The 27,058-nt window shown below is 38.8% G+C and overlaps 1 protein-coding gene across 1 annotated transcript; it reads left to right on the top strand.

The window, feature by feature from the left end:
- CHMP4C (charged multivesicular body protein 4C) lies at nt 1–27,058 on the top strand. The gene is made up of 5 exons (XM_047842841.1): nt 1–353; nt 19,530–19,707; nt 22,501–22,615; nt 25,526–25,691; nt 26,115–27,058. Exons 1-5 carry the CDS (start codon nt 164–166, stop codon nt 26,177–26,179), a joined length of 714 nt encoding a protein of 237 aa, XP_047698797.1. The 5' UTR covers nt 1–163; the 3' UTR covers nt 26,180–27,058.

The following is a 27,058-nucleotide window of genomic DNA, read 5'->3' on the forward strand; positions in this document are numbered from 1 at the left end:
GTGTGTCACCTGCCCCCGACGGCTTGTTGACTCCCTGGGAGCGCTGCCTTTCAGTTTCTGGGCCCCCGAAACCAGAGGACGATCTCGCTCACCTGTTCCCCGGGCGCGGCCCCGGGCGCTCCTGAGACTCTCCCGGGACCCCTCGCCCCTCAGATCCACAGCCATGAGCAAGTTGGGCAAATTCTTTAAAGGGGGAAGCTCTTCTAAGAGCCGAGCTGCTCCCAGCCCCCAGGAGGCCCTGGCCCGACTTCGGGAGACAGAGGAGATGCTGAGCAAGAAACAAGAGTACCTGGAAAATCGAATCCAGAGAGAACTCGCCCTGGCCAAGAAGCACGGCACGCAGAATAAGCGAGGTAGGCTTGGGATCTGGCCGCAGACGTGAGCTGTCCCCCTTCTGTCCCCAGCCCTTTCCTTGGGGGAAAATCTGCCCACAGCACCTGTATCCCAGGAGGCCAGATTTGCTCCCACAGCCTTTCTAGGAACTGGTATTGACCCCCCCAGGGCCAAAACTGGAGTGAGCTGAGCCAGGCATAATCCTAGATAGCAAAATGTTAGATAGTTCCAATCAAGATGAACAGTATTTTAATGCAATATTTTAAAAGTTCAGAATTAATGCAAAAACCTCATGATGAACAAAATATCAAAAATTTTAAATAAAGACAATTGGTATTGTTGATTTCTTTTTCTTTTTGCCTCTGGCTCTTATGTCGTCCTATAAAGCACTTTTTTATTTAACATTCTTTTTTTAGAAATGTAATGTTTTGTCCATCATTAATTTTTTGTATTGATTTTGATTTTTAAAAACATTGCATTAAAATATTATTTATCTTGATTACTAACTTTTGGTACCCTTTAAATTTTACTCCTGTTCTGACTTACCCTAGTCCAGCCCTGCAGACTTCAAATATCAGGTTTTCTGCTGTGTGTTTATAAATATCAAATCATACATTTTAAGTTGCATGGAAACCTCTAGTGGAGTATTTTCTGGTATGTTCTGGTTTACCTGGCTCCTCAGCCATTGAAAAGTTTAGTTGGCTGCTGTGCAGTTGAGACATTACTTTTTTTTTTTTTTAAAGCAGGGAATTAAATATTATATTTCTTATTACTGGTTTTTACCACACAAGGGACTTTGAACCAGTAATGATTCTTGGTGCTCCTGTCACACCTTGAACCCTTGTTATTGTCCAGAGTTAATTGGTTTCTTCAGTGTACTGCTCTCTTTATAGAGAATAGACCTAAACAGCACATATATAAAAGCCCAGGGAGAAGCTGAAGTGATTTGGTGTGGTAACACTAGAAATGGAAGTGGTCTTGTAATGGCCACCTCAGAAACAGAAGCGGTAATACAGAACTGTGTCCACCACCTAACCCTGAACTTGTATCCGCAAGTCAGGCTTCTTTAGTCATAACAAAGCCTTGGGAAGATTTACTTAGCCCTGAATGATGCTGCCATTGTTTAATGCAGGAAAGGAATAATGTCTTCTGGAGTTGACCTTGAAAAACTCTGCTGCTTCCCATAAAAATGTGCCTGATACATTTGTGTCCACTTATTACCAACGATAAAACGGCCAAGTTTCATTTTTCTCTGCTACTGCATATAACTTTCGTCTACATTATAGCCTGTTTTAGAGTTAAGTGCTGGTTTCTATTTTTACTTTATGTCTGAAAATACTTTGGGAAGCTATTAAATGGCAATTTCTAAAGAGAATACCATGCCATTATGGCTTGCTAAAAAGTCATTGGTAGTTTTGTTTCTCTGCTCTTCCTCTTCAGTTTGATGTGCACTCTGAAATTTGCATAACATCTGTCAAGGGATGTCTTTCTGTCTGTCATCCTTTTGGGTCTGTATATCGCTTTATCTACAGTGGTTGCTCAGTAAATACTGGTTTAAAAAAATCTTAAAAATTGAACATCTGCTCTTAAGAAGTGGTGAAAATGTAGGTTTTGCTTTCAGAAGATAAAAAATGTAAGATAATATAGGTTTTATTGATTTTTTTTTTCAGAAATGGTCTCCAATTGGTAATGCACTAAATGTGTTACAGGTTGACTATATAAAGACCCCACCCCCAAAATTAAAGACAACATTAATTAAGAGCATCAATCTAACTTTCTTAAATCAGAGAAGTTACAGATGCAAGTATCATGTGCAAATAACCAATTGGGGTTTGAAAATTCACTTATTCTTTGTCATTTATCCTTGGAAACTTCACTGGTGTTAGCCCACACCTGATTTTACAGTGATTCTGAGAGTAGAAACAGGGGAGTTAGCATGAGTTCTTCTGTACTCTAAACTATGGAAAGAATTCACGGGCCTCTGTATCAGAAACCCTGTCAATATCAGCATCTTCCAAATAAACCAGATAGCTTCATATACACAATAGTTTCTGTTTTCCATTAGCTACCAAGAAATATTTTCACACACATAGTGTAATCAGGCCCAATATAATTAGTACAAAATGGACCTTGCGCTATATAAGGCTGTATATAATACAGGGCTGTATATTGTGGTATAAGAGCTGTAGTTTACATTATAATCTGAGTGATATAATGTATGTGCAGTAAAGTTTTACTTCTAGACATGGCTGGTCAGCTAGCATTGTATCAGAAAGAACCACACTCCTAGCGACTACAAATTCTTCAGTAATCTATTTCTCTACAACAGAAGATTTGCCAGCATTCTGAATGTCAAAAGTGGGTTTTATGGGTGAAATGAGTAACTTTTAAATTAGCGCAATGAATGTTAGAAATGAGATCTCATTGGGGAAATTATAAATATCCTAAATATGTGGATTGAATAAAATAGTTTGAGACACTTCCTTGCTTCCCATTGTAAGAACAGGTGATAAGAATCTACTAGAGGTATAACTAACTTAGAATGCTACCTGAGGCTTGATCTCAGATCAGTGCCATGTCAAGTCCTTGGATCACGTGTTGGGGCGCCTGGGTGGCTCAGTCGGTTAAGCGTCCAGCTTCCGCTCAGGTCATGATCTTGCAGTCTGTGGGTTCCAGCCCCGCGTCGGGCTCTGTGCTGACAGTGTGGAGCCTGGAGCCTGCTTCGGATTCTGTGCCTCCCTCTCTCTCTGCCCCTCCCCTGCTCATGTTCTGCCTCTCTCTGTCTCAAAAATAAAAATAAATAAATAAACAAACAAATAAATAAATAAATAAATAAATAAATAACATAAAAAAAAAAAAAGTCCTTGGATCACATGTATTTCTGCCTGAGCGCACCTCCCACAGGGCACAGCACCTTACTAGGGGATGTTACTGCCTTCAGGGAGCCTTTTGTACAAGGTATATTGGAGGCCCTGAAGAGACATACACTTGGGACTTCATTGAACTCATGGAATCCTGAGTTTTTGCCTGCTTGAGGTGTATGTTTGTTTATGCAGCATTTAGTCTGAAACTTGCTCTCACTGTATCTTATGCCAAGGTTGTGCAGGCATAGCTAATTCTTCTCACCTCAAACTTCTTTGGTAGTTACCATAATCTACCAAAAAGAACCCGAATGTGCACCACCAAATTGTTTTCGCAACACCCTTGATATTCAAGGCCCTGTTGATCTTTAAGATTAACGCCTGGAGCAAGATTTATAATTTGGTTGAAATTTTAGGTCTGAGGGGTGCTTGGGTGGCTCAGATGGTTAAGCATCCAACCCTTTATTTCGACTCAGGTCATGCTCTCACAGTTTGTGAGTTTGAGCCCCACATCGGGCTCTGTGCTATGTCAGTACAGAGCCTGCTTGGAATCCTTTCTACCTCTCTCTCTGCCCCTATCCCATTCATTCTCTCTCTCCCCCCACCCCTCTCTCAAAATAAATAAATAAACTTAAAAAAATAAAAATAAATTTTAGGAGGTCTGAGATTACTTGATGTAGCTTATGTAGATTACCCCTGCTTCATAGCTGGTAATCTCCTTTATGGAAAAGCAAACTTTTTACATACCACTAACTTTTATTCTTTTTTATTTTCTTTCTTTAAAGTTTATTTATGTATTTTGAGAGAGAGAGAGAGAGTGTGAGAGCTTGAGCAGGGGAGGGGCAGAGAGAGAGGGAGAGAGAGCATCCCAAGCAGTCTCCATGCTATCAGCACAGAGCCCCACTTAGGGCTGGATCCCACCAACCAAAAGATCAAGAGTTGTATGCTCACCCACCTGGGTAGGTGCCTCAATTTTTCTGTTTTGAGCCCTATCATCTGGAGCAGTTTTTTTTTATTTATTTATTTATTTATTTATTTATTTATTTATTTATTTATGAAATTTATTGTCAAATTGGTTTCCATACAACACCCAGTGCTCATCCCAAAAGGTGCCCTCCTCAGTACCCATCACCCACCCTCCCCTCCCTCCCACCCCCCATCAACCCTCAGTTTGTTCTCAGTTTTTAAGAGTCTCTTATGCTTTGGCTCTCTCCCACTCTAACCTCATTTTTTTTTTTCTTCCTTCCCCTCCCCCATGGGTTCCTGTTAAGTTTCTCAGGATCCACATAAGAGTGAAACCATATGGTATCTGTCTTTCTCTGTATGGCTTATTTCACTTAGCATCACACTCTCCAGTTGGAGCAGTTTTTAATGTTAAGTCACCCTGATGCCCAGGTCCCACACCCATAGATTCTGATATAATTGAATAGAGTGGGGCTCAGTCATCAATATTTTTAAAAGTGCCTGGCTTAAGGATGAGTAACTTAAATCTATAGTAATGTTAATGAGTTAGAAATACAAGGTCCTTTCGTCTGAATGCTTCCTGTTTTCACATGATGGCATCTATATGGGCATCTATGACACTGATAGTATTTGTGTGCCTCACTGGGATAACCAGGGGCTAACAGCTTGGGGACTCTTGACGCCCCAGGCTATGGCCTCTGTAGCTGAAGGAATCCGTATCTCAGCATACTGCAACCGCCTTCCTGCCACACTGGTCTGGTGGAACACTTTAGGGGTCGATATTCTTTTTTTTTTTTTAACGTTTATTTATTTGTTTATTTGGGGGGGTACAGAGAGAGAGAATCCCAAGCAGGCTCTGTGCTGTCAGCGTAGAGCCTGATGCAGGGCTCCATTCCATGCAGGGTCACTACTCTAACCTCCCTTATGAGCTCTCTTAGAAAATAATATAACTAAGAGATGGCCATAGTTATAATGTGCTTAAATGTAAGGTCATGATCCAGTTTTTACACATTTGATAGAGAGTAACTTAGTGTCTTAGTTAGGAGTTTGGCTTCAAAGCAGACAAACCTGGGTTTGATTCCTAGCTCTGCCTTGCCACTTAGACACTGTGTGACTTTACACCATTTACGAGGCCTGTCTATCGATGGCAGGGATAAGATTGATGTTCACGGTTGTGAGGATAAGTGACATTATTGTGTAAAGTCCTTAATTCAATGCTCTATAAGTATCAGTCATTGTGATAACAGTAGCATTTTTTTTTTTTTTTAAGCTGAAATTGGCTTCCTGCTAAGTTCTACTTACTGCCTCAAATTTTGTCTTCTGGAATAACTTCGAATAAATCTACTCCATCTGCCATGTGAAGACCTTTCATGTATTTGAGGACATTAGCCATTTCTCTGTGTCTCCTGTTCCCCAACTTCACCTTCCTCAGTCACTTCCTCAGTCACCCCTTACTGTGCTGAGGTTTGCTAACCAGGGCCGGGTCTAGGGTGACCTTGAGAGTGAGTGCCCCCTTAAATTTGTACCCTAAGTGCCTCTCATTCCTCCCCCCCCCCCCCCCCCCCCCCCCCGCCTGGCTCTGTTGCTCACCTTGTCCCAAGCTGAGCAGGAACTTCCAATATATAATTATGTGGAGAGATACGGATCCAGTCTGGGATTATCCCCAGGCCTCAGGCTGTGGGAAGTGGGCAGATAGAGATGAACGGTGGAGACTAGGAAGGAGCAAATTTGGCCACAATCCCTCCTCAGTATCATTACACATGATTCCAGGGAAACTTGGCTCTGAGGCCATTCTACCTCTTCATCGGGTATCTGTTTGGTGAATGAGACCCTAGGGCAGAGAGTCATTTATTTGAGTGAGCCAGCGCACTTTGAAGCCTGTACTGTTTATTGCCAAGGATGAATTTGCTTCCAGAGTCATGACTGAGACTTGGTCTTCCTTGGAGTTGGGGTGCATGCACGATCCCACTGGTTTGGCCCAGTGTATGAACCTCCTGGGGCTCTTGAGTTTGCTTTTTATTATATAGTTGTCATGGAGCTGAATTCTGCAATCTCAGACACGAGGGACCAGAAGGACTTCTGTATAAAAAGAATCACATCTGTGTCAGCTGTGTGTCAGCTTTTTTTGCCAAAGTAGTGAGGGCAAGAGCATGCATGGCTCACGTAATACGAGACTGATACAGAATGCAGGGCCCTGATGGATGGGAGCTCCCTTGGGAGATATTACTTACCTTGTGACCTCCTTTCTTAAGAGAGTTTCTCAAAATGTGGCCCTCAGATCAACTATGTGAGAATTCTTTGAGGATGTTTGTTAAAATGTAGACTCACAAGGACCCCCTCAAAATTCACATTTAGTACGTCGAGTGTAGTGTCCAGAAAGCTGAACTTTGAACAGATAACTCAATGATTCTGATGCCGACTACAGCTTGGGAACATAGGATGTGTTTATTGTTCGATGAGCTGCTAAGCTGGAAGCCTCTATTCTCTACTCTGTTTTCTTCCCTCACCATTCCTCCTGTTTCTTCCTTCCTCCTCCCTCACTCTGAGACCCAGATGAGAAATTTCCCCCCACCTCCCTCCTGTTGATTGCTGAAGAAACATTTCCAAAGCTTTGACAGATCCTCGCCATCTGAATTCGTTTTCTTTAGGGAAGTGCATACTACTCCATAATCCTTTTGAAGGGTCTCAGAGTTCTCTAATATTCAAATTACAACCGAGCACCATCATAAAGTGTTCTGCATTCCTCCGATTATTTGATACTTTGTACCATACCCTGTGTATTCTGGCACCAGAGAAAAGAAAGAGTTTTATTCCTGGGGCATTCAGCACCCACATGGGGGTCAGGTCTTCTTCTCCAGTCAACTGGTCTTCTCTCTTCTGGCAAACATAGATCAATGGAAATGTGACCCTTCCTCTGTTTTCACCCCCAGTTTCTCTCCCACCTCAGGAGCTTCTCCTGGGCTTTCATTCCATGGTGGAGGAAACTAAAACATCTGAACCAGCCCTGGGAGCCTATTCACTGAAGTGGTGGTATTAAAACTTCTCACTTTCGTACTACCTGCCTTCCCCCCTCTGAGCCCTGGCAGGGATCCTAGTGGACCTACACCCTTATTCACACACTTAGGTACCGAGTGGCAGAATGCCCTGGGCTTTTTATCTCCTTTGTTCTGTTAATACTGCCTCAGTTTGCATATGCTTTTTCACAGGTAGATCAGTTGCTTCTCCCCAGTGGATTCGGAATTAAAAGTCCCAGCCAGATTTATCCTCTCCCCATTTAAATCAATGTGTTAAGCTTGCATTCAGTATTTTACATTTATTTGTTACATGTCATCTTATTTTTAATTAAGTCTTAAAATTCTAATTTTATTGTCTTATATGTGAGCTATTTCTTTTAGTTGAACTGGTTGCAAATTTGATCAGTAGGCTTTTTTTTTTTTTTCCTCCCTGACAAAGACTTTGTTAAAATATATTGAATAAGACAGAACCCAAGGACAGAGCCTCATGGCATGCCTCTAAAGATTTCATTCCAGGATACCTCTGGATTACAGTAACAATGTTTCATCTAATATTGGGCTAAGGCATGATTACCAATTTGACAGATCAACGCTCAATGAATTCAGTTATTTATCTAGCTATAAATAGACCTGATCTACATTTTTAGTCCATATCATCTTTTTTCTCCATTTTTTTCTCTTTCCCCTAAGGATGCTTCAGTATACCTTGTGGGTTCTATTCCTGAAACCAAACTATATGCATATACTCTGCTTCACAAATGCCCATTTATGAACTGATAGCTTCATCAGATTTACCTGGAGAGCTTTTTAAAATGCCGCATCAGGAGATTCTGTTTCAAGAAATCTGGGATAAGTTTAGGATTGTGATATTCAAGGCTTTCTGGTTGATTTTGATGTGCATAATGTTAGAAGGCTAGTGGGTGGTCTATGGTTTTTCCTTGAGTCAGCATCTAGTCACCCAAAGAAAACAAGCCAATGAAATTACTTTGGTATTTTTCATCTTTGGGAGCTCATATTGGCTTCTAGTTATCATTGTCTTCTTTTCTAATCTCTCAGAAACTGGAGTGTAGGGTGTTTCTCTTCTAGAATGATTCTTTCAAGGATCCATGGCACAGATGTTGACAGTTTGGTGATGTCAACATCACCAGTTTGTAGCTACTTCTCGTAGGGTAATTGGTACCATTCCTTGTATTATGTAACTACATCTATTTTTTCCCCCTTTGTGAACTTGGAGCAGCATTATATATTATGGAATAGTCATTTTTATTATTATTCTCCAGGCACAGAGCCTGTTTGGATTCTCTCTCTCTCTCTCTCTCTCTCTCTCTCTCTCTGCCCTTCCCCCACTGTCAGGTATGCATTCTCTCTCTCTCAAAATAAATAACTAAATAAATAATATTAAAAATAATAAAATAAATAAAAACTTAAAAAAATAAAATTGAATGTTAGCCATCTGGCTTAAATGAAATAAAGTTTATACTTTTATGTTTGTCTTTCATATAAATTTAGAGGAATATAATTATGCAACCAAATACTGAACACTTTTGATACTTCATTCTCTATTTAAACATGAATTTCTGTTGAATCCCTTTGATTCTTTCAGGCAGTGCGATATGCTACATATCTGTTACAGGTGTGTCTTATTTGCTTTAGCAGTTACATTGTTCAAAAGGCCTTTCTCAGTGAGCAGTGCTAATTCCATGACCAATTTTTTTTAATTTGAAGGTCTTTTGTTTTTAAAATTTTTTAAGTGTTTATTCGTTTTTGAGAGAGAGAAAGAGACAGAGTGTGAGCAGGGGAGGGGCAGAGAGAGGCAGACATAGAATCCGAAGCAGGCTCCAGGCTCTGAGCTGTCAGCACAGAGCTCAACGCGGGGCTTGAACTAACAAACCACGAGATCGTGACCTGAGTCGAAGGCAGCTGCTTAACTGACTGAGCCACCCAGGCGTGCCCCCCATGACCATTTGTTGCCATATATTTAGTACATGTAAGTGAAAGTGAATATAGCCTTGGAGTTTGAACAAAGATATTATCCTAATTAAAATTTATACTTTGTTCACCACAGCAAGAAAAAATGCTATTATTATGTTAAACCAATTTATACATATTAAAGATCACATATGTAAGAGCCTTTGGTTTATCTTTTTGTAAGCAATTTGAAAAATTGTATTTATGTAAACTATCTTCCTTTGTTGAGCATGGTTCTCCCACTTACACTTGAAAAGTTAAAGAATAGTGCAGCTCATCACCAATTGCAAGGTAAACCTATTCATAAAGAATTTCAAATAGAAATAGTGATCTTAAGGATAGGAGCTATATGTTTTTCAAGATGTGTTGATCTTAGGATCCCAAGGGAATAATCATAGAATCCTAGACAGTGAGAGCTGAAAGGCACTATACAGATATAGTTTGTTGGTCCTCAGGAGCACCTGCAAATCACGGACACAGTAGTAGGAAATACTGGCACATCATGTGAGCAAGGAATATGCTACAAGTAAACTATGTTACACATATACATACACATATTCATACACAAATACATACATGTAAATATAAACACCTGTGCACACATGTACACATGTATATACAGATATATGCACATCTGTATACATGTATACATATATACACATGCAGTATAGAATTTCATCTATAGGTACATGTGCTTATCCTGTAGAATTAATCATAATCAGCTATTTCTGAGTTTTTCTGTTTAATATTTGCTGGTTTCATATTCATACTGTTTTCCCTACATTCTAGGCAATAGCAAGCTCATAGAGGTTACCAGTGCGTGAGGTTACTAATAATACTAGTGGCAGGTAGAAAACTCATCCACTCAATTAGTTATATATTCTGCCTGGTCAAACAGTAACTGGGTTTTTACAAGGAGTATCAAGTACATTTTAATTACTACATTGGTATGTTGTTCCAATAGCAGGTTAATTCGACTTGCTTGGCAGTTGACCTCTGAAGCAATTAATTATAAGAAATAAGAATTTCAGTGGATATTCAAAGTGAGTCTTCTGCAAGCATTTCTTCCTTTTTTTGGCAACTCAAGGCTGATAGCACTTTTTGGACATGACCTTTCACTCTCAGATTTAAGAATCTCTTGTGTAACGTCCTGGCGGTAAGAACTGCTTCATCTCCAAAAGAAGCTGTGAGCTTTTTAGAAAGAGGAGAGTAGCATCATTTCTGTTGGAAAATAACTTTAATATCCTTTGCCCATTTCCTATCTTTCTGGAGATGGAAGAGGGCACTAATTATCCACTTTCTAGTCTTTTATACTTTATAATATTAATCACCATTTCTCTTGTTTTTTATATAAAATTCATTCCAACATTACTGGCTTGCTTACAGCAGTATCCCACTTGCAAATGTCCTTTCGTCAGCTTATGTCCTGATGACATTTACTATTGGTGAGACCTCTGAAAATATGGAGGTTGCTTATAAGACCCAGCTAATGTGGCAAGCCGGTGTGATTTGCTGTATTTTGGGGTTTATAGATTCTGGCTTCTAATATATCTCTGCCAGAAACTTCACATGGTTTAGTAGGAGATTTGCATCAGGAAGAAGGTTGGGGGCTAGGAGGAATCCTTTGTGTGACACTTTATCATTCATGTGCCTTTCTGACTAGTGTGGGTGATTTTAAGTGTAGACTGTTACCCTGGCTTCATCTACATCGCCTCCTTTCTGATGTCTGACCTCACCCTCCAGGGAGAGTGTGTACATTTCTCTGCGCATCCACTGTACCTTGTACATGTCTCTTGTCATTCTCCCTCTATGTCTCCTCTGCTACTTGAAATGTAACTTACACATGTTAGTATCTGTGGTCACAATTTCTGTAAGATAGTGGGTGTTTAATAAATGCTTGTTGGGGCGCCTGGGTGGCGCAGTCGGTTAAGCGTCCGACTTCAGCCAGGTCACGATCTCACGGTCCGTGAGTTCGAGCCCCGCGTCAGGCTCTGGGCTGATGGCTCAGAGCCTGGAGCCTGTTTTCGATTCTGTGTCTCCCTCTCTCTCTGCCCCTCCCCCGTTCATGCTCTGTCTCTCTCTGTCCCAAAAAAAATAAACGTTGAAAAAAATAAAAAAATAAATGCTTGTTCACTGATGAATAGATGTTTGAATGCCCACTTCATATCTGCATCCTCTGAGATTATAGCCTCATTTCTTTTCCCTGCAGTGTGGTAGATCTACAGTATATACTTGTGGAGCGGCTGAAATGAGTGGACAAAAGAATATTTTTTTTAAACTGAAGAAGGCCAAGGAAATTCATAATGGGGCGGTCCTGGCCAAACGAACCTTAGAATTTTCTAGTATTCTCCTAGCTACTTTCTATCTAACTTGTGACTTTGAACAGAAACATTTTGCTTTTATTCCGTTTGTACTTATCAGGATGCTTATTCAGACTGTGTTTTTCAAGAACTAAAACAAGGTGACATAAATAGAAAGTATTATTTAATTAATGAAATGATTTGTATGTGAGTAAGAACAGGGCTTACTTGAAAGTTTCTCAAATAAAACAACATGATTATGATACTTCCTAGTTAAAAGCAAAAGAGGACATACATGACCAATTATGTGTGACATGACATGTATCTCTTTCTTTCCAAGATTTTATTTACATTCAAGTTAGTTAACATATAGTGTGGTATTGTTTGCAGGAGTAGAGTTTAGTGATTCATCACTTACATACAACACCCAGTGCTCATCACAACAAGTGCCCTCCTTAATGCCCATCACCCATTCAGCCCATTCCCCCACCCACCCCAGCCCCCAGCAATCCTCAGTTTGTTCTCTATATTTAAGAGTCTTTTATGGTTTGCTTCCATCTCTGTTATTTTTCCTTCCCTTCCCCTTTGTTCATATACTTTGTTTCTTAAATTCCATATATGAGTGAAATCATATGGTATTCGTCTTTCTATGATGGAGCCTTTCTCTGATTTGTCTTTCTCTGAGTGCATTGCAACACTCCGCATTGTTGCAAATGGCAAGATTTCATTCTTTTTGATTGCCGAGCAATATTCCATTGTATATATATATTCCGCATCCTCTTTATCCATTCATCAGTTGATGGATATTTGGGCTTTTCCCATAGTTTGGCTAGTGTCGATAGCACTGCGGTAAACATTGGGGTGTGTGCCCTCTGACACACGCACTATTAGCACAGTTGCTGGTTCTATCTTTAACTTTTGGAGGAACCTCCACACTGTTCTCCAGAGTGGCCGCACCAGTTTGCGTTCCTACCAGCAGTGTAAGAAGGTTCCCCTTTCTCTACATCCTCGCCAACACCTGTTGTTTCCTAAGTTATTAATTTTAAGTAGCCATTCTGACAGGTGTGAGGCGGTATTTCTTTGTGGTTTTGATTTGTATTTCCCTGATGATGAGTGATGCTGAGCAGTTTTTCATGTGTCTGTTAGCCATTTTGTATGTTTTCTTTGGAGAAGTGTCTGATCATGTCTTCTGCCCATTTCTTAACTGGATTATTTATTTTTTGGGTGTTGAGTTTGATAAGGTCTTAATAGATTTTGGATATTAGCCTTTCATCTGATATGACATGTGTATCTTCAGCACTCTCTGGGATTTCTCTTCCAAGCCCCGTCTTTTAGGCCTTCTCTAAAGACCATCCATTCCTGGTAGAGAGAAGAGCTGTCATAATGCAGCTTCATATTTCACAAACAGTTTTGTCTATAGTCACTGGATATGATTGTTTCTATAATGGTCTTCCTTTTTTGCAAACTAGTGGATTAGCGATGCACACATTTGTGCACTCCGAATGAGTGAAGAACAGACTGACCTTTACAACCACGATGCCCTGTACATTATACGAACAATGAAACTGTAACTTTTTTCTGTTTTTAGTTGTTTTTCATAGATGACTGGAAGCCTTCCTCCTCTGGCAAAGTAGTAGTTGAGTAAAGTTGCTTAAGGCTAGTGGAATTTTGGTTCAAGTGAGTAATTCTTAAATTTCAGCCGCAGTCCTGAATGGGCTGTGGTAACTCTTGCTGTGTCTCCCAGCAGCAGAATATACAGGTCACGGTTCTGTATCTCCATTGCTGAAGGAACGTCACTGTTAAGTGAAGAGACAAAACTCCTGGCTGTCTCTCCACTGCAAAGGAATATAGTAGATCCCTTTGTTTTAGAAAGAATGTTATACAGGTTTCACCAGCTACTTAAGAGCACATACAGGAGTTGGAAGATTGAATTGCACCTTCTATACCGGTTAAATTACATGGCTCGAAAAACGTCCTTCTTTGCCAAATCAGGAACAAAGTTTAATTTGCAGTATTTGTTCCATGTCTTTAAAAATATGCAGCTGTTTTTTTTCCCCAAATCATGTGTTAGAAAACAAAATCAAAGCCTGTCTAACTCATGGTGGGTCTGAGGCATCATCATTTCCTGTGCAAGCTCACGGGGAGACTCCTCACATACACTTCTTGGCTTTTGGAACATAAGCCTCTTGTCTTAGTGTTTGGGAGAAGCGTACTGTGCCAGGCAGAAGTCATAGCAAGTGTCAGGCGTCCTGGGGCCAGATCCAGCCATGCAGAAATCACTGGGTTTGCTCACACAAGGTGTTTGGAAAAATGTGAATCAGCTTTTAAATTTGGAGGATTTTGCATGCAAATCCAGATTTCTTGCTTCTTTTGAGTTTGTGGAAGGCTGGGCATGGTCACGGTGGAATGGAGCTCAGCAGTGTGGCTTCTAGTAAGGTTTATGCTCTGCTGGTCACCAGAGTCCTGCTTCTTGCTGTTGACTCCCTGATGCAGGGGCCAGGGTCCACTGCCATTTATTATCGCTCTTGTACTATTTCTTATCATATAGACTAATATTCCTCTATCTTTTTCTCTCTCACAGGTGAGAAAACAAAAAAGGCCTTTCTCCCTAACCTCTCTCTGCTTCACTTAACTTTCATTACCTGCTTGGGTCCGTCTGAGATTAGAACACTGGTGTAGGCCAATCTGTAGTGTGTGATATGGGAATTAAAGTATAGGTTGAGCTGAACTCTTAGTGAATTTTCAAATTTTTTCCCCAGTATTTTGAAGGTCAGAAGCCATATGTTAACATAGGCATTTAAAATTGTGTCCAAGCCAGAACTCATTATTATTAACAACAACCATTTGCAAAGTTGGGCATTATACCATGTGGCTCCCACCATATGGTTCTGACAATCCTGTGAAGGAGATGACGATTATGAAGCTCCCTTGTATTTAGTAGTCACTCATGATGTGTCAGGCACTGCACTAAATACTCTGTATATGTTATTTCATTTAATCCTTCACCACTGAATGAGTTATATCTTCATTTTCCAATAAGCAACTTATGTTGCACATAGGTTACATAGGTATGGATAGATGGAGCCTAGGTTTGAAAGTAGGCAACTTGACTCCAGTGCACAATGTTCTATTGTCATTTACATATTATTGTTGTTATTATTATTATTACCCAAGTAGGGAACATCACTTAAGAGTTAAGTCACACACCAAGGTTATTATGCACAGTTATTAATTGGTAGAGTAGTATTAAAATGTAACTAGTGACTCCAAAGTCTCATCCTTTATATCAAATTGCATTTTTTTTTATTTTCAGAAAGTATTCTAAAATTAATTCTAACTAGGAAACACAGTGCATTTTTTATAGAGAACTTTATATTTTTTCTTAAAAAAAAAAAAAAGGAAAATGCTTTTGGGCCGATGGATACCAGTTATATTCCAAATAAGTATAGACACTGAACCAGCCCAACAAGATAGGGAGGAGACATAGTTGGAACATTCCATTTCTGGGTATGTTGGGTGGAGATGTGTATTTGAAGTTTAGCTTCCTAAGATTTTCTGATATTTCTAAGATTTTTAAATGTATTCTAGTATTATGTTCTGGTTATGGTGAGTTATGGCAAAAAAGCCAGGGAACTTCTTGCTCATTGGTCTCAGAAATAAGATACACAATTGCATAAATTAATGAATGTTATATATTGCTATTAGTAATGATAATATGTAATTTCTAAGTGTCTACCTTACATAGGCACTATATGAGGTGTTTTCCATAAATTATCCCTAATTCTTAAGACAATCACCTAGCATCATGGGGATTATATCCCCATTTGCAGAACAGCAAACTGAAGCTCAAAGAAAGCAAGTGTGTTACCCAGACGTATGTATCTATGGAAGAAAAAGTCACACTCTGGCCTTGAAGGCCATACTTTTTCTATTATGCCATGCTGTCATTATACCATGTGCACAAAATTGTCAAGTTTATTTATTTAATATTCATTCATCTTATCTACTGTAAAGTAGGTCAATAATAGTACCTACTCTTGGAGTTTTTGTGAGTTAATGGCATAATTCACACAAAGCACTTAGCAGCAGTTTGGCATGTAACAAATACTCAAAGTTAGTTTTTGTTATGTATTTTATTGGCCATGGGCCAGGAACTGGGCCAGGTACTGGGGAAACAGGAGAATAGGATGCTACATCTTTCTTCAAAGGGCTTATGACTGGTGTAATGGAAGTGGGGTAGAAAAGGTTTTACAAATAATTATAATGCAGTGTGATAAATGTAGAAGTAGAAATGGATCCACACGCAGTGTTAGTACAGAGCACCAACTGGTAATTCTCCCCATGTTGGGGGGAAAACTTTCACACAGCTCTGGTCATTAATGTGATGAGCCTCTGTACAGGGTGATATTGTGTAATATCATAGAAAGGTCTGTATGCCAGGTAATTTTTTAAACATTGTTTTAGTTCTTTCCTAAAGGACAGGTTAAACAAATAAAAACTCTTTCATGAATGACGTGTAAGCACTGTTCAGCAGGGACTTGAATTGTGACGTTGCACCTGGAGAGGGAAGCAGAGCAGAGCCTGATAACCCTGGACCTCCACGGTGGGCAGGGAGGCGTGGTGGAAGAAAATTACCACTTACCAGGGAAATATAGAACAATGTTCCACACCTAAAATAAAGCCTTTCTTTGTCAAGCCTGTCTACTTGCTCCCTCCCATGGAAGGAAACCTGCCTGATGGCATACCACACCCACTTCTTTTGCAGAGCTTTGGGCAGCCTTGCCTTTCAAGAGAGAGGCCTCACAGGAAAACACACTTATGTAACTACAAGAGGCCCAGCTATTTATACTAACTGTTCTAGTCTTTCATTTATAAATATGAGCTTTTAACACAGACTCAGAAGAAATTCAGTGAAAGATAATTGCAAGAAAGAGAAGGGTTAAGATAAGCAAACAACCAAACTCAAGAGAAAAGAGATGATGTAGGAGATAAGATATGTTACCACAAAACTTGTTTTGGTATCTTCAGGGAGATTCAAGAGGCTATTGAATTATAAGACAAGAATGGGCTGCCATAAAAATGAGTAGCTAGAAGAAAAAAATTCTTACAAGTTAAAAAGCATAATTAAAAATAAATAAACAAAAGGGTAAAATGTAGAATAAATCTAGCTGAAGACTAATTGGTAATCCAGAATATAAAGTTAAGTAATTCTCCTAGAACATAGAACAAAAAGAGATAAACTAACAGATTGAAGGTTAGAGCCAAGGAATCCCACATCCATCATATAGAGATTTCAAAAGAGAGAAAACAGAGAATGGTTTGGTGAAAGAAGTATTACAAAAAAAATTTAAAGCATATAGTTTCCCCAACTGAAGGAAGACTTAATTCTTCAGAATAAAAAAAACCCCACTGAACGCTTAGTTGGGAGAAGCAAAAAATAAAAGGCACATGCTTATACCTAGGCTGGTGAAATTTCATAACTCTAAGGTAAGAAAGTAAATCTTAAACATTTCCAAAGAGGAAATAAGCTAACAAATTTTCTACAAAGGGATACAAATAATATTGTCATCTAACTTTTCAAATATTGATTACCTAATGACAATGGAATAGTCAGAATTTTTGAAATATTTTGAACTGAGAGTTCTATAAAAAATCCAAACTATTATTCAAGTTTGAAACAAAATGAAGATGTTTTCAAGCCTATAGGTATTTAGAGAATTCATATCTATGCACTTTTCTGGAAAAAAAAACCTTTAAGATTTATTCTAGTAAAGTACAAATACTCCATGAAAGGATGATGTAGGATACAAGAGGCAATAGTAAGGAATTAAGCTAGCAAATTCTATAGTTTATTGTAAACTGTTGAAATTGTGTCTGTCAAACTTAATGCAATTGTTAAGAATTAAGTGTCCTTCAAAATTGAAAGGATGGTAAAACAACCAGTAATCATCTGTAACTAATAAAACTGAAGATTATTCCAATCAAACATTGGAAGGTCTGGGGTGAGCAATGAATCTTATTTGGGAACAATAAGTTATAAATTTTGATTAATTTTCAACATAGAAAACTTAATTGTATGTGTATAGTTTAATTTTTTAAAATTTTTAAAATTTTATTTATTTTTGAGAGAGAGAGAGAGAGAGAGAGAGAGAGAGAGAGAATATGAGTGGGGGAAGGGTAGAGAGAGAGGGAGACAGAGGATCTGAAGCAGGCTCCAAGCTGTCAGCACAGAGACAGATGTGGGGCTTGAACCCATGAACCTCGAGATCATGACCTGAGTTGAAGTCAAACACTCAATTGACTGAGCCACCGAGGTGCCCTGTATGTGTATATTTTAAATATAAAAGCATACTTAGGGGAATACATTTAGTATATATAATGGTCTAACAAATTAAAAGAGGGAAATGAACAAAAAAAATTGATCAATATAAAGAAAAGACAGCAAAACACAAAACACAAAAAACAGAACACAAACAGAAAACACAAAAAAGATGATAATAGAAAGACCATATTAGATACCAGTTATCACAATAAATAAACATGAGTTAAAATCTTATATAAAAGAGACTATACGAATGGTTGAAAACAGTCACACAAACTACGTATCCAAGTATATGCTATTTGTAATAGGTATACCAAAAAAGAGCAAATAGAAAACAATTATGAAATATAGGTCCCCATAAAATTATTACAGGCAAATTGTAACAAAAGGAAAGCTGAAACATTAATATAAAGCAAAATGGAATTTAGAGCAAAGAGGTTTAAATGGGACAGACAGTAATATTTTACACTGATAGCCAGTAAAATGGCTATACTATAACCTAGCAAACTATAATGACTATGAGTCTTTGTGTACCAAACAAAAAGCATAGAGTAAGCAAACTAAATCTGTTGGGATTACAAGAATGAATTGACGAAAACAGAGTTAGAAGAGAGCCTTCTCTTAAAAATCTCTGTGGCAATAACTTACATGCTTCACTCTGAAACCATAAAGCTACTTGAGTTCTTTTGTCAGTTCCATTTAATTATCTTTATATTAACATCCTTCTGCTTCTCTTTTCCTGCACATTCCCTAAATGGCTTATCAAAGCTCATATTTTAGGGTCTTCTTTTGGGGAGGGTGCCATAGTCAAAACTTCGTTAAGTTTTGTGATTTTGTGATTTTCAAATGAAGTGGGTATTTTGTTTAAGAGCTGATGGGAGGGTGTTTGGATATTTTTCTGAAGGCAACATTTCTTTCTCTCACCAGCTTGCTACTAATTCTTGAATTTGACTCTAGCGGTGTTGATTTCATGGGTGCTCATGGTTAGATGTAACCTTGCTGACAGCTCATAATTATTTTAGACCAAGACATGAAGCTCATCAACCTAGGTTTGGGTTCCAGCTGCCACTCACCATCTACCTTCAAGAAAGTCACATAACTTCTCTGGATCTCAATTAGTTTGTCTTTAAAATAAGGAAATCAGGCTAGAATAGACAGTTATTAAGATTCTTTTCTTCCTCTAAAGTTTTGTTTTTCTACTGCATGATTTTTATTCATTTTTTTCCATATTAGCAAAATACTTTTATTATTTTATAATGATAAAAGAAGGAAAATAAAAATTTCTTTTTGGTGTATACCAGAGTTAAGGGAAGTAGAAGAATAAGGGAATTAATAGGATTTTTATGTACTTTGATGACAATAAAAAGCTAACAATTCCAACTGTTTGCCATGAAACTTATCATAGCTCCCCAAAACATATAAAGGATCATACTTTCAAAATCTATAAAAGATATTTTTATCCATCTTTTCCCTAAAACTCTATACTGATAGAAACACTGCTGTGATATATTTTATGAAATATGAAAACTGACTTTTCATCCTCTTACACTTGCCAGATCTTTGGAAGAAAAGAATAACAAGATGTTTGATGAGTAGTAGTTGTTGCAGGTGATTGAAAGGGCAGATGTTAGTGTTTCTCAGCTTTATTTGGCACCCTCATTGTCTGCAGGGATTGACAATGCTGAGTCTATGGTTGGTGTTGGGCAGATGTCTCTTGAGTTTGTGGCTTGGGCTTTCTGCTGATAAATGTGGCTTCTCCCTTATTTAGCTGCATTACAGGCACTAAAGAGAAAGAAGAGGTTTGAGAAGCAGCTCACTCAGATTGATGGCACACTTTCCACCATTGAGTTCCAGAGAGAAGCCCTGGAAAACTCACACACCAACACCGAGGTGTTAAGAAACATGGGCTTTGCGGCAAAAGCGATGAAAGCAGTTCATGAAAACATGTGAGTGAATTTGGTCTCCCTCCAAGTCATAAATTCCCTCAATGTTGGGAAGAGCCTTTGGAATTATGTGATGATTTTGGCAGGAATGGAGTTACTCATTTCAGGCTTTTTGACATGTTGGAATGGAACGCCCCCTTGGAGAAAGATTAGAAGTTAGAGTAGGGAAAAAAAAAAAAAAAAGACCATGAAAAAATGAAGACGTTCACTTTGCTCTTAATGTTTCCCAGTTGCCTCAATATTGTCTGACACTCCACATGTAAATGCTTTCACACAGCAGTTGTTTTTTTTGTTGTTGTTGTTTATTTATTTACTTTGAAAGAGACAGAAAGTGTGTGAGGGAGGGAGAGGCAGAAAGAGAGGGAGACAGAATTCTAAGCAGGCTCCATGCACAGAGCCCGATGGGGGGCTCGGACCCACCAAACCTTAAGATCATGACTTGAGCCAAAACCAAGAGTCAGACGCTTAACCAACTGAGCCACCCAGGCACCCCCATGCTGTTGTTTTAAAAAGGCCTAAATGTCAACACCTGTGAGAGTGTTAGAATTACTGAACAGTGGTTGTCAAACTCAGAAAACTACAAAAGAGAACACAGATGGCCAGGATCCTTGAAGAAGGGTAGGGATTGAGCCCTTTTGTTTTTAACCACATTCTCCAGGTGATTCTGATACTAACCAGTGTTTGAGAAATATTGACCTAGAATAATAGCTTTGAGCATGAATTTGAGGTTAGATTTGCTGAGTTATATTTAATCCCAGTTTCATTGCCAACTGTCCTTGAGTAAATTACTTTGCTTCTCCCTGATTCAATTTTTTTAGCTGTAAATTGGAGATCATAATAGTACTTACCTCATGTAGTTATTGTGAGATTCAATGAGATACTAGATACAATGCACTTAGCATAGTTTCTGGCACAAAGTAAGCACTTAGTACCAATATTCATAGTGGTAGGGGGGCTGGTGATAATTTGCTTTACATTCACGCTGGGAAATCAGTGACTGAGACCTGATTCTTTCCTGAGATTAGCAAAAATGCCTGAAGGATGTAGAGAAGTGTCTGTGGATGGGAAAAATGGGAGAGGGGGAGGCTGGGGTCAGTGAAGACATCTTTGCTAACATTTTCTTGCCTTGATAATTCATTGATAATCAGCTGTCATTTTGATAGCTTCAGAAAGATCACTAGAGTCACTGTCAGAGTCAAAAATCTATCATTGCTGTAAAGCTGGGTGCTAAACTGTAGTACAGAATCACGGCCTCTCTCTCCAGGTAGCTGAGCGGCAGTATGCCACTGTATTCCTTTGGAGTAAAGTTCAACCTCAGGCCCAAACTTCAGTTGTGCCTTTCTCATACTCCTTTTTATAAGTAGGCTCACTGTATATTTGTTATAATGATAATAATTGGAAATGAGGGGTGATAGGAGGATGCTAAAAGAAAACTTTTTAATGTAAAAATACTTGTCTTCCCATATGTAGAGTCTGGAAAACTTGCACAATATTTATTCCACTGGGAGTCAAAATTTCAGTGTTTGCTTAATAATGAAGTAAATTGTCACTTCTCTGGTATTCAGTCAGTTTGCCCTAGTTTCAGAGTTGGAGGAATGATTCAGAGACAGAATGGTAGTGAAGCAGTTCAGATCCTGGCCTTCAGACACTGCCTGCTTAGGCTGGTGGTTAGAGGCCGTTGGGGTTCAGGTGCTGAAAGCTGTCTTCAAAGCAGCTGTCTGTTGTGGGCCTGTGGCTACCTGGATTCCTGTGCTGAGGTTGATTCTTCTGAGAGCTTCAGAGGCCTCATCCTGCTCTCATTAGTATTCTCCCTGGGCATCAGCAGCCATGGGAAAGCTCTCAGGGAGTCAGGATCTCAGAGCCACTAAGCATTCTAGAAGATCTCTAGTTCCAGAGCTTAGCTTCTCTAAAAGGCTGCTGTCGGATAGTTACTGGTGAGAGTTGCCACAGCTTATCTTGGTCATGGTGGTCCTTGGTGGTCCATGGCACCATTTCCTGCTGAACTGATACATGGCAGCATATATTAAATTCTACATATGTTCTACCAGACAAAATTTCAAAATGCATCAACAAATGTTGTTATAGTCTCTAGTGAGTCCCAAATGTAATGGCCATTTATCAAATATTTAAAATATATGCGTGTATGCAGGTTTATTAATTTTCACAAAATGCAAGTTGTTTTTAAAGTTGATAAATGATATCACCAGAAATTTTTATTATCTTACTGAAATAACTAAGAGTTCACATTAAATTGACTCATTTTTCATATGGGATTATAGCTGAATTCATTTTATTATTATTTTTATTTTAGAGAGACAGAGAGAGAGTGTGTGTGTATAAGCGGGGGAGAGGGGCAGAGAGAGAGAGAGAGAGAGAGAGAGAGAGAGAGAGAGAGAATCTTAAGCAGCCTCCACACTCAGTGTGGACCCAATGCAGGGCTTGATCTCACAAACCTGGGATCACGACCTGAGCCAAAATCAAGAGTCGGATGCTCAACTGACTGAGCCACCCAGGTGCCCCCGAATTCATAATTTTAAACTAAAATTCTAAAATATTTAGAGGTGCCTGGGTGGCTCAGTTGGTTAAACATCTGACTCTTGATTTCAGCTCAGATCATGATCTTATGGCTCGTGAGTTTGAGGCCCACATCGGCCTCTGCCCTGACAGCAGAGAGCCTGCTTGGGATTCTCTCTCTCTCTGCCCTTCCCTGGCTCGCATCTTCTCTCTCTCAAAATAAATAAACAAACATTTAAAAGAAAAGAAAAGAAAATATTTCAACAACATATTATTTCCCAGGGATCTGAACAAAATAGATGATTTGATGCAAGAAATCACAGAGCAGCAGGATATTGCCCAAGAAATCTCAGAAGCCTTTTCTCAACGGGCTGGATTTGGTGATGACTTTGATGAGGTAGGTAACACAGTGTAAAGAATGGAGTATTGTGGGTACTAAAAAGGATAGCTTCCTCTCATATATAGCAGGTGGGTTTTCATAAATATTTTCTTAAACATCACTAAAGAATAAGTGATATTTGTTAGTGATGTGCTTCTCACAAGGTGGGGATGAAAGTGTTGGTAGCTCTGATTTAAAAGAAAGATTAATATAGTCTAGCAAACCACCCCCTAATTAAGTTTTCAGCTATTAAGGAAAGGCAGTATGTGATTATGTAAAGTTAGTGACTTTTAATGGTTGAAGCCTAAATAGCACCATTACAAGGAATCAAGTGCTCGCACATCTGGGCAAAGCAAAGCAGACTGTGTCGCTCTGCAAGGAACAGACGTATCATGCTCTGTAGTTGTTAAATTAGAGGTTAGTCTGCCTCTGTTTATTACTCAGGCCATGAAACAAAATAAGTGTGGAGTGGCATTATTAACACACACATTCCATTTAGATTAATCAGTCCAATAATAGAGACTATAATTATAATGGTGGTGTCTGCACTGTGAATTTCAATTGTTCTACTCAAAGCACACGTAAGTAGGACTAGTATATGTTTTGAAATGTTTCCAGTTGTCTGATTAGTATGAGAAAGAATCTGACTTCCTGACTTTCTACTAAGTAAGATGTGGTTCCATGGAGGCCTAGGAAATGAGAACTGAGTGTTATCAACTTTTAAAAATAGTGTAGACCACCATATGTGGAATTTACGAAACAAAACAAACAAAATAAAAAAAGAGACCAAAAAAGTCAGGCTCTTAAATATAGAAAACAAACTGGTGGTTGCCATAGGGGAGGTAGATGAGAGGATGGGTGAAATAGTGATGGGGATTGAAGAGTACTCTTATCATGGTGAGCACTGGGTAATGTATAGAATTGTTGAATCACTATATTGTACACCTGATATTAATATAATACTGTGGGTTAATTATACTGGAGTTAAAATAAAAAATATGCCTCCCCCCACCAAAATGGTGTAGATGAGTGGTTAGAAACTTCGGCTTTCAGGCCAAATCCTTCCCATAGGCTTTTTGTATGGCACGTGAGCTAAGGCTATCACATGTTTGAAGGACTGCAGAAAATAACAGTAGTAACAATAGAAACAAAGAAGACTATGCAACAGAGACTGTATGTGGCCAGCAAACCTAAAATACTGCTATCTGGCCCGTTAAAGAAAGGTTGCCTACCCCTGGTTAGCCCAATAAGCACTTATTGAGTGCATTATGATATGGTGGAAAGGACTCTGGGGTCATAAGGACATTTGGGTTCTGCCATTTGTTACTAAACTTTGTGTAAGCCCCTTCACTTTTCTGACCCTTAGTTTTCTCATCTATAAAATGAAAATTACTGGATTGCTAGATTATCTCTGAAGTTTCTTAATTCTAAAATTATTTTATCAGTGGATGAGTGTTTGGTATTCAAAGGCTGTAAACGATGGAGGAGATGATTATTCTGTCATCATACTTATTAAAGAAAATATCAATATCTTCTTTGTACTGTTGATAGCTCTCAAGCGCTATTGACAATTCTGGGCACACCTTCAATGTGGAATAGTGTGTTCTGCCATTACTATATTTACTATATTTGTTCCTAATTGTTTTGTGAGCAAAAATAGGCCTCAGAGTATTCATTCTGTAAGCCCTTTATTTATATAGCTTGTGGGAAACCAGAAAGCTCACAAGTACACTGACCATACTATTTCACATGGCCTGTGGACATACACTTTCATGATTTATTTCCTTTTCATGAGGTAGATTTACCAGTGGTTAATCATTAGGCTTGCTGCATATCTGATATACATTGACTTGGTCAAATGTTGTGGTTGGCTTAAGTACCTCCTGTCTTGGCCCGTAGTATTGTTAGTCTCATTTTAATACGAGATGGCGATTTATTTATGTATCTTTCTCCCACATTCAATAATGAACTTCTTAAATGTAGGGACTGTTGATTCAACTTTGCATCCCCAGCATTGAGTTCAATACCTGACCATGAGTAAGCTCTCAATAAATTTGTTCAATGATGAATGAATGAATAAATGAAGACTCTCTTTGGTCAAATAAACATAAGAGTGTCTTAGGTCATTTCTGATGGTGACAACCTCAGAATTCAAATGATGACAAATTTAGTTTTGACTCTCAAGCTCTCTGAGTTGGGATTGGACTCTACCTGAGTATTCATGGAGCCAGTTACATCTGAACTACCATAGTCATATCTGCTATAAGGTGACTTATGCTGTTAAAGTCTCAAACTAGTCTTGCCTCTCTAAGGTTCTTAGGACAGAGAATAGTTTAGGATTAAGCCAGATTCTCTGAGACTATAGCTAAAAGAAAGAAGTACAGTGTACCTACCTTGAGGTGCAGTTTTCTTTACCCAAACACACAGCATGATTTATATTGGCTTTGGTAATTTAACAAAGACACCATAGTATCTTTGATTCTTTTTACTTTCTGTACATCATGGCTCTGCTATACCTGTTGTTATGTTTTCAAAAGCATTAGCCCAGATGGAAGTACTTATTTGATCCAATTAAAGTTTTACAGATTCTTACTTTTTTACAATAGGAAAGATACAGTGGAAAAAATGACAGGCAAGGTGCAAATTTCCTAGAAACTGTGGAAGTTATAAATTCACTTAACACAAATTACTTGAATAACTGTTTACTGAAGTATTATAAGATTAACTACAACAAATTTGCACAAACCAAAATATTCATTTTTTAATCATTGCTCAGTGTTGCAAAAAAAGACTTAGTCTTAAAATAAATATTCCGTTTCACTGGGTTCTCACATATCAATTGGGTAGCAGATGTTCTTATTATTGTGTTTGAGGAAACCCACTTCTTGAAACGTTAACTTCATAATTCTTTCTTTCTCCTATGTTCAGGATGAGTTGATGGCAGAACTTGAAGAACTGGAGCAGGAAGAATTAAATAAGAAGATGACAAATATCCGCCTTCCAAATGTGCCTTCTTCCTCCCTCCCCGCACAGCCGGCTAGAATGCCGAGTCGAACGTCAGGCATGTCTTCTGCTGCACATCGATCCCGAGCAGGTCTGTTGCACACCTCAACTACCTACAGTCAGATACTTGCCTAAAATAATTACCCAGGTCCATCCCTTTTAACACTTACTTTTTACTTCATAGATGTATAACTTTTTTTTAAATTTTTTTTTTCAACGTTTATTTATTTTTGGGACAGAGAGAGACAGAGCATGAACGGGGGAGGGGCAGAGAGAGAGGGAGACACAGAATCGGAAACAGGCTCCAGGCTCTGAGCCATCAGCCCAGAGCCTGACGCGGGGCTCGAACTCACGGACCGCGAGATCGTGACCTGGCTGAAGTCGGACGCTTAACCAACTGCGCCACCCAGGCGCCCCTAGATGTATAACTTTTAATACCTGTATTCATACCTGTTTTCTCTGGTGAAAGTGGGAATGTCGCCGCTTACTAATTTTTATCTATTTTATGTTCCAGCATCTTCCAGGAGGGCAGAAGAAGAGGATGATGATATCAAACAATTGGCAGCTTGGGCTACTTAAACTACAGTGGAATTTGTTGACATCTAAATTAATGAACTGTACATTAGACACACAAAAAACATGTTTTTGCAATGTTTAGAAGTTAACAAAGACCTTGTTTTATATTTACACTGGATGAGTAATTGTCTTTTAAGGCTTGTAGGTAAAAGTTGCAAAGAATCGCATGTAGACATAGAATGAGGGATGGGAAGAGGCTTCCTGGTAGCATCTCAGAGGATCTTTCCATGCTGATGGGAGGGGGCATTCTATCTTGTTTACTCCTGTATTTCTAGTCCTGGCACATACTTGGTGCCCTCTATACACTTGTTGAAAGAAAATGGAATTTTATGTACGCGTAAAAATGTATAACAGTTTATAGGCCATGTAAGAGTGATGCGTTGAGGATAATGCTAGAGAAAGTATCTTTCTTTTCTACATGAAGCAAGTTTGCTATGTGTATCCATGTTAGAACGTATCTACCCCATGGTAAATGCAAATACACCATGTCTCTTGTGGGAGAGACTTCACGTAGAGAAGTCTTATGTGAGTCTATACATAGTTTCACTTCAGTTTCACAGTTTAAATCTTAAAAGAGCTTTAATTGACATTTATTATGCCAATTAAGCTTGGAATGGAGCAATGGATGCATTTCCCAAAATGTTTGAAGGCACTAACAGCTTACACTGCTGAGCGAGAATCTCCGGGGTGTAATTTAGCCACTTAGGAAGCCACGTTAACACTCCCAGGCCATTATGACGCTGTTGTGGCTTCTGCGTGCGAAATGTGTGAATGTTCATTCTTTCCTATTTTGTGCTCTCTTGTATGTTTATTTACAATTTATGGCACATTCCTTGCATATACATAAACATAAAGGCAATTAAAAGTATATCATGAATAAAA

This window comes from Prionailurus viverrinus, chromosome F2 (genome assembly GCF_022837055.1).
Source record: "Prionailurus viverrinus isolate Anna chromosome F2, UM_Priviv_1.0, whole genome shotgun sequence".
Taxonomy (NCBI): domain Eukaryota; kingdom Metazoa; phylum Chordata; class Mammalia; order Carnivora; family Felidae; genus Prionailurus; species Prionailurus viverrinus.

What these genes read in the sequence shown, in the direction of transcription:
- CHMP4C (XM_047842841.1), top strand. Translation starts at nt 164, where the DNA reads ATGAGCAAGTTGGGCAAATTCTTTAAAGGGGGAAGCTCTTCTAAGAGC. An exon ending in AAAGCAGTTCATGAAAACAT is followed by an intron (nt 19,708 to 22,500) that starts GTGAGTGAATTT and finishes ATTATTTCCCAG; the next exon opens with GGATCTGAACAAAATAGATG. An exon ending in TGCACATCGATCCCGAGCAG is followed by an intron (nt 25,692 to 26,114) that starts GTCTGTTGCACA and finishes TTTATGTTCCAG; the next exon opens with CATCTTCCAGGAGGGCAGAA.